This window comes from Camellia sinensis, chromosome 10, assembly GCF_055761805.1.
Source record: "Camellia sinensis isolate YWXY chromosome 10, ASM5576180v1, whole genome shotgun sequence".
Classification (NCBI taxonomy): Eukaryota; Viridiplantae; Streptophyta; class Magnoliopsida; order Ericales; family Theaceae; genus Camellia; species Camellia sinensis.
The window spans coordinates 146,443,335-146,451,831 of record NC_138970.1 but is presented as its reverse complement, the minus strand read 5'-3'; the positions used below and the strand labels follow the sequence as shown (position 1 = coordinate 146,451,831).

At 38.3% G+C, this 8,497-nt stretch overlaps 1 protein-coding gene across 1 annotated transcript; it reads right to left on the bottom strand.

The window, feature by feature from the left end:
* Positions 1-6,120: 6,120 nt before the first annotated feature.
* On the bottom strand, positions 6,121-7,828 carry LOC145800750 (uncharacterized). The gene is made up of 2 exons (XM_082890483.1): positions 7,333-7,828; positions 6,121-7,046 (listed from the first exon to the last, which is right to left on the bottom strand). The coding sequence occupies exons 1-2, from the start codon at positions 7,826-7,828 to the stop codon at positions 6,121-6,123; spliced, it is 1,422 nt and encodes a 473-aa protein (XP_082746609.1).
* Between the last annotated feature and the right edge of the window lie 669 nt (positions 7,829-8,497).

Genomic DNA, 8,497 nt, shown 5'->3' with positions numbered 1-8,497 from the left:
TCGTCTCCGTTCCACTCGGTTCGATTCAACTTGGCTATGTTCAATTCAGTTCGGTCTAGTTTTGCTCGGCTTCGTTCGGTTCGGATCGGCTCAATTTGGTTATCACCATTGCTACAACAGAACCAATTTGGGATTATCTAGCTTGGGACTATGCACCCCAATGGTTAATTCCATGTTGGTCGGGTAGTGGCCATTTGCAAAAATAGGTTTTCATTATTTTGAATGAAGCTGACTAATTTTTTTCAAAAATTATTCCATTTTTACAAAACCAGACCATTCTTTGGACTTAAAAAAAAAGGAAAAAAATTTCAGTGCTCACAGCTTGACTTACATGATTTCAAAACAGAAAATGGAATAAGTGTGCTAATTTAATTCTCATGTTGATTAAAACATTTTTACAAAAAATAAAGAAAAAAAAGTCAAGGCAATGAACTAGGGGCATAGTGGAGTCAGAGATTCTGTCTTTTCCCCGCTTGAGTCAACTATTCACCGCTAGAAGTTACTATTCATCCAGTGGGGTTCGATTCCAGACGTGTTGCTTCATCTTTTAGCTAGCACGACAACTCTTTAGCCAGTTCATTAATTCGTCGGCCAACTTTTTGACTGGCACGGCAACTTTTTGGCCAGTTCCGCAGTTCATCGGCCAACTTTTTGGTCGGCCCACCAGTTTCAATTTCAACTCATCATGACAAACTCCTAAATCACTTAGGCTCAATGGTTGTGTTTCAGAGTCACATTTTTCAGTTCCTTTCATACCGGTCAGTGTATATAAGTGTGTTTGGATCGTTTTGCTTCATTTTTTTTTAGTTAAGCCATTCTTTGATTCTGGTCAGTATGGAATCAGTGTCCAATTCGGAGTTCAAAATTCAATCATTCTCAAATTTAATCAAACAAATTATTTTCAAGCTTAAGGTGATATGCCAGTCACGCCATTGATGTGCAAAAACGAAACTTATTTTATTGAAGTCAGGGGATGCAATCCCTGATTACAGAGACCAAAGAGAGAGAGAGAGAGAGAGTTGAAGCTATAGGTGCCCACTCCCAAAAAAAAACACAAAAAAAAACAAAACAAAACAAAAACAAAAACAAAATAGAGAAAATGAAAGGAAAAAAAAACAGATGAGGTAATTATTTTCTCAATTTTCTAGCAGGAGCCCGGCGGTGAAGATTACAACCAGCTTCATTTACACACAGCTTCGTTGCCCGACTTTACCATCAGCTGCCTCACTTTATCTTTACTCTCGGGGAGCTCTTGAAGACTCCACCTCGGCATTGGCAGAGCTTCTTAAAGAAATTACTCCTCGCCAACCATCAAATTGGTTGTGCGAAGGAACTCCAAATCGGGCCACAGAGGTGGCCTATCGTTTCAATTCTTTGTTCTGCTTTTTCAATGCACTAATTTCTACTCGAGAGTCCTTGTACATATGTTAGAGGAGGGAGAGTTGTGTATTTAACTGATGTACATCAAACATCCTGTTTTGCAGTCGCTGGGACAAGTTAGAGACCGCAGTGACGATCTCCATACATGACCTCAATGTATACGAGTTAGCTTCGATGTCAGACTATGCCACCATTATTTGCTCAACTAACATCACTGGAAAGCTTAAAACAGGGAAAGAAGGAGGAGCACGCGGTTGAGGTTCAGGGGAGTCAAAATCGATCATCTTTATCGTTGACTCGTTGAGGTTTGGAAAAAGAGTAAGAGAACCGCAGGAAGAGGCCGTGTCAGAAAAGAGTGATGCAAAAGAAAGGGGTTGCAGAGTGGTGGCAGAGAAAGTGTGTAGCCTTTTTCTCTACCTCTCTCACATGCTTGGGCTTAAGAAGAGAACGAAAAAGAAAAATAAGACATGGTGGAAGAGAAGGCTCGAGACATCGTTAAAGATCAGGGCAACCTGTTAATCAGGCGCCGCGATTGTTGAAATCGCACACCAGACACGACGCTTGAAGAAGATTAAGGAAGTGAAAGAGAGACAAAAACAGGAGAGGAAAGAGATATGTATACATATACGTATATGTGTGTATGTGTGTGTGTGTATATTATTTACGTATATGTCTGTGTACATGTAACTATGTATATATTTTCTCCATATATGTATATGTGTGTATCCGTATACGTATATAGTTTGCCTGTGTGTATATGTATACGTATGTAATACGTATTTTATATATCTTTCGTGTGTATATATAACCCTCCCCCTCTCCGTATGAGATACAGTAGGTATGCCTATTGGTTAAATCATTTTTCTTCCTTTCACGTGAAACGCATTAGGATTTTCAAGTTTACTCGGTTAAAACCTTCCCCCTCTCCGTATAAGAAACGGTTAGGTATGCGTGTTGGTTACACCACCTTTGCTCCTTTCACGTGAAACGTGTTAGGATTTGACGTTTCCCCGGTTAAACCTTCCCCCTCTCTGTATGAGATACAGTTAGCTACGCATGTTGGTTACACCACATTTGCTCATTTCACGTGAAATGTGTTAGGATTTGACGTTTTCTCAGTCAAAACCTTTCCATCTCCATATGAAATACGATTAGGTATGCCTGTTGATTACACCGTTATTCCTCCTTTCGTATGAAACGTGTTAGGATTGCAAATTTACTTGGTTAAAAACATCAGGTGCGCCTGATGTTCACACCATCTTCTCTCCTTTCGCGTGAGACGCGTTAAGTTGTTGATTTACTCAGTTAAAAACTTTCCCCTCTCTGTATGAAATACGGTTAGGTATGCTTGTTGGCTACACTACCTTTCCTCATCTTGCGTAAGATGCATTTGGACTTCGAATTTACAATTCCTCCTCTCGCGTGAGATGCATTTGGACTGCAAATTCATATTTCCTTCTCTTGAGTGAGATGCATTTGGACTCCAAGTTTACAATCTCTCCCCTTGCGTGAAATACGCTTGGACTGTGGATTTACACTTCTTTCACTCGTGTGAGACGCATTTGAGTTTTGAGATCCTCCACTCGCATGAGACGCGTTTGAGACATGCAGGAACGCGATCCTGAGCGGTTTTTTTTTTTTTTTTTTTGTCCCAGAATACATGACGACGTGTCCTTGAGTGGGTTCATCTTGGGACACGCAAGTTTGTGTCCCAATTTTTTTTAAATATTCGTTATATCATGTAGAACGCATGTTTAAAGTTTGCCTTGTTGCATTGCACCATCTCATAAGCATCATGAAAATGGCTACACGAAATGTGTAAGTCCAATTTATATTTCGAGCATATCATTTGCATTTTGCCCCTGAACTACGCATGTTTGATTCCTAGCAAAGGGATACGTAGACAACCCTCGGGTTCAACCAATTGCATTGCATTTTGTTTGTTTGCTCAAGTCTTATGGCCTTGTCAAAATGGTCGTCTTCGGACTTTGACATTCACTCACGTCAAGAAATAACTTCGAGTTCTGTCAAATATGGGCAACTGTAGACACCCCATTTTGACCGGCCCTAAGACTTGGACGCTTTTTTTTATTACTCGATGATGAAAATAAGAATATGTTATCTCACAAAATTCTCAGTAAGAAATATGGAATTTGAGTTTTAACCTCAACCTACACCTGCTTTAGCCAAATTGTTTTAGATCATATATTTTATTAGTTTATTAATATTGTACATAAGTTGGTATAGATTATTCATTTTAAATATTTTATTTAATAAAATAAATTAAATAAAAAAAATTTGTGTCTGCCGACACCTAACTACGAAACATATATATATATATATTATCCATTATTATATTATAAAATTATTGTGCATACTTTGAAAAAAACTCCCCTCCACCGTTTCATCTTTTGTTTGTTTGGTATGTTTGTTGCCTATAAAAAGGATGGAGCAGGAATGAAAAAGAAAAAGAGAGGGAGAGAGAAAGAATTGATTAGAGGAGAAGAATTGAGGGAAATGTTCAGAAAGAGAGAATTGAGAAGGAAAAAAGATCAGAAAGAAAAAAAATATAGTTTTTTTAAGAGAGAGAAAAAGAAAATATTAGATATTTTAAAAAGAGAAAAAGAAAATATTGGATATTTTATTTTTCTGAACCAAACTTTTATTTCCATTTCATCAATACACCGTTCAAAAACCAACCACTAAAGTTGAAATTTCAAATTTTGGACTGAAAATTGAGAACACATTCCACAACCTTGAAGGTAATCAAAAGAAACTTTGTGAATCGGAAAATTCATTATTTCCTGAAAGGTGAATTTTCGCAAACTTTCATTTAATTTTAAAATGTGGTATAACTTGTTTAAATACTTCGTTTATTGATTTTCATAACTATTTTTATTGCTTTAACGGGAAGGTTGCACTACCCACATATATGTTGTAATTTACAATTTTTTTTTATATAACTGTTTTACCCTTTAAAGGGTAGGTTGCACCACCCACATATCTGTTGTAATTTACTGCTTATATATAAACTGTTGTAATTTACCGTTTTAAATGGTTGGTCAAACTACCTGATTTGTTAAAGATGTGACCCCACTGGATGAAAAGTGATCAGCGGTGAATAGTAACCTCTGGCGATGAATAGTAACCTCCGGAGGTGAATAGTAACCCCGACGATAAATAGTATCTCCGGCGATGAACAGTAACCGCAGATGAAAAAATGTCCAGTAAGATTAATAATGACCAAAGAGAGTGAATAGTAACTGCCACAGTGAATAGTACTTTCGGCAATGAATAGTGCCCCGGGGATGAATAGTACTCCCGCAAAATTGAGTTTTTTTGAGCAAAATAGAACAATCTCCCAGCAGCGAACAGAACCATTTCCGGTGGTCGATCTCCGAGGCATCTTTCTATTTTCTTTTTAATTTGAGAGTTGTAAGGATTTTTTATAGATATATTTTTGTAATATTTGTTTTCTCCTCTCCTCCTTTTATTTGGGTTTGTAATATTTAAAAGTGTTGTAATAATTTTCGTCCCGCTTCTTTCTATCACATTCTTTTACTTACTTTCCTTTGTGAATATGCATCATTTTTTTTATTTATTATATCATTGTTTTGCATCCATGTTTCATACATATTGATTCGGCTAAGTTTGCATTTATAGATTTAATCAATTCCTATGTGATTATGTGCGCTACCTCATGTTCTTGAGATGATTCACATGTCATATCTTAGAAGCCAAATCTTTAGAAGCATTCTTGTGTATGTATTGCATTAGAATTTTGTATATAAGATCATGCATATTTCATTGACTTTGTTTTGTAGCTATTCGCGGGACGTCAGTAAAACTGTAAGTTCATATGCTTTAGCATCCCGCTTGTGTGTGCCTTCCTTACTATATTTAGCATTTTACCATGTGGCTAGTTGTATATTTGATATAACTCTATGAATGCTGGTGGATGGAGATTGTGTCGCTTAATTTGGAATGATGCTGATTTTCATGTTTGACTCAATTTCTTTAAGTTGTACATCTTCAAAACTCTTTCCAAATACATGAACTCAAATTGTTCCAAAACAAATAACATAGTCTATATGTGTATGCTTCACATAGTAATTTTTAGAATTTGTTAAATAATCAAAATATGAACATTTAAAGTAAATAAAATTCATATCATGGTTTAGTAAGGACCGATCTTTTGATCAGGTGAGCGGGGATGCTCAATTAATGATCTTCCCCTCTCATACCTAAGGTTCCGAACTGAGACAACTTTGGTTATGACGAACAGTGGCCTTGGCACGAGTCATGGGTTTCCTAATTTTCCAAAATATTAGGTGGCGACTCTGAGATCTGATGACACAGTCTATTTCTGGCAAAAGGTTTTGTAATAAAATGGATTTTCTAAAAAGTTTCCAAATCTGGACTCTTTTATATGTTTCACATTGCACTAGTGAGACTAGATCAAAGAGATCGAGGGTCCGAACTATTTAACGTGCGCGGGTACCTCCCGGGCATGTTACACCTAGCTTATTTTTGCAAGTGGTGGTTGTTGTTTAGTAAATTCATGTTTTTTTTTTTTTTTGATCAACAAAAGAAAACTTTATTGATGCAGAAAGTATAACAAACAAACTTACATCAACAAAGAGGGAAGAGCAGAGAGCAGAAGACCCTAAATTGGTGAGAAACCAATAAAGGAAACCAAAGTGAATAGAAAAGAAAAGACTACAGAAGAGAGATACAATACTACAGACCAACAACAGCAAAAGGCAGACTACACACAGCAAGGCAACCAGACCAACAACAGCAAGGCAGACTACACACAGCATAAGGCAGCAACATACCAGCAACAGATCTGCCATCAACATACCATCCCAGCAACAGATCTGCCAATAAACTGATAGGTCTATACTCCCCAAGGCTCGAAGGACTATCCACCTTAGGAATGAGGGCAATAAAAGAACTGTTCAGACCTTTAACCAATCTGCCATTGGAGTGGAACTCTTGCAAGAAATGGAATACATCTTCCTTCATCACTTTCCAACACTTTTGTATACAACCCATGTTAAACCCATCCGGCCCCGGGGCTTTGTTCCCATTACTTTCCTTCACCACCCTCCAAATTTCTTCCATGGTAAAAGGAGCTTCCAAAACCTCTCTACCCTCAACTGGACTTAAAGTCACAAATGAGCCACCTAATTTTGGTCTACAAACCCAAGTTTCAGTAAAAGCTGAGGAAAAGTGCCTGAAAACTTCTTGTTTAATTACTAGAGGATCATCATATCTATTCCCATTAACTATAACTGAATCCAACAAATTTCTACTTTGCCTTTTACTAGCAATGATATGAAAAAATTTGGTGTTCTTATCCCCATTATGTTCCCAATTCAACCTTGATTTTTGGAGCCAAATCTGATCGTTCCACTTCTTAAACTTCCAGACCAGATTCCTCACTTCCCTCCTCTTTATTATTTCTAGAGTACTCAGTGGTCGAACTTCAGCTACTATATCTAGAGCATGTAGATCATCTTCAGCCTTCTTCAATTGGTTCACGACATTTCCATATACTTCAACGTTCCATTTTTTTAGCTCTAATTTCAAGGACTTGAGCTTCTTCAACAGTTTGTACCCGGCCCATCCTTGGACAGAGGATTCCACCCAACACTTCTCCACTGTTGAAGTTGGAATGAAGAAGCCAAGCATTTATAAATTTAAAAGGCCTGGGACCCCAATTTCTCAAATCCTCCATAAGCAGCAAGGGGCAATGATCAGACACTCCCCTAGGTAAGCCCCAAAGTTTAAAACAATATTTCTCCAACCATACAGGCTCCACAAGAAATCGGTCAATTTTACTCCATCTTTCACCTTCCAATGAGTTGCACCAAGTAAACTTTCTACCCAGCAGAGGAATATCAACTAATGCCAACTGGTCAATGAAATTATTAAAATCTAGCATACCTCTGTCTCTCCTAGTACAACCTTTTCTATCAGACATGAACCTAATCTCGTTGAAATCCCCTCCCATACACCAGGGCTTCAAGAAATGTTGCTTTAGGTTGATGATTACATCCCACAGCTTCCTTCTCCTAACAGCATCAGTCGGTGCATAAATATTAAGAACAACACATTCAAACAGGTCATGAGTGGTACCTGATAGGATGATTAGATTTCTGGTGCAGCAACAGTCTGACAAAACGAATACCTCAGGATTCCAAATACACAACAGACCCCCTGAATTCCCTTCAGCATCCACTGCCAAAAACTCCATCTGATCCCATGGCCATACTGATTTTGCATCTCTATCTTGAACATTACTTCTCTTAGTCTCTTGCAGCAGAAGTATATCAATTTGCCTATCCTTGACCATTCTTTTAATCCTGGACCTTTTCTCCGACCTTCCCAAGCCTCTAATGTTCCATGATAACAACTTCATAACAAACATATTTGCTGCCATAACCCCAGTTGACAATCTACTAAGTGCTACCATCCACCAACCCTGGATCCACACCTGCTACTCTTTGTGCGTCTCTAACTTCTAATTCAACCAATTTGCTCATGACTTCCGAATCCTTCCCGTCAAAATTGATGCCTAGGGATTTGCCAAGAGTGATAGTGCCTTGTGCTTCCTCCCGTAACTTTCTTCGTCTTCTACTGAGTCTACTGGCTTGACTTTTATGCGAAAATGACTGGGATATAACCGTAGCAGCAGCCCTAAAGATGGCTCCCCTTTGGAAAAAAGTGGGATAAGGATGACCTTTGCGATTAACTCTTCGCTTCCCTAAGCCTCTGCCACTTGTTCCACCACTCTGCATTCGAATAGAGGAGCTGACAAAAGAACCTTGAGAGGAACCAGACCCGTCACCATTATTCCGGCCTTGGGCCATACAGTTACTAAGGAAATTAGATGCATGTGCTGCAAGGTTACAACTGGAAATAGGCACAATAGAAGGCCCAACACCATCCATCCTTTGCTGGGCTTCACCTAGAACCACCTCTAAATTTATATTGGGCCTCTCCCTTTCAGACCCATTTATACTTTTCATGAAGCCCGGAGTAGAGATGCCTTCATCTATTGTATTGGAGTTAGCTACATGCATTTGTACTGCTTCCTCTTCCATCCTCC

What these genes read in the sequence shown, in the direction of transcription:
- LOC145800750 (XM_082890483.1), bottom strand. Translation starts at nt 7,828, where the DNA reads ATGGCAGCAAATATGTTTGTTATGAAGTTGTTATCATGGAACATTAGA. An exon ending in TTGTACTAGGAGAGACAGAG is followed by an intron (nt 7,047 to 7,332) that starts GTATGCTAGATT and finishes CAACTTCAACAG; the next exon opens with TGGAGAAGTGTTGGGTGGAA.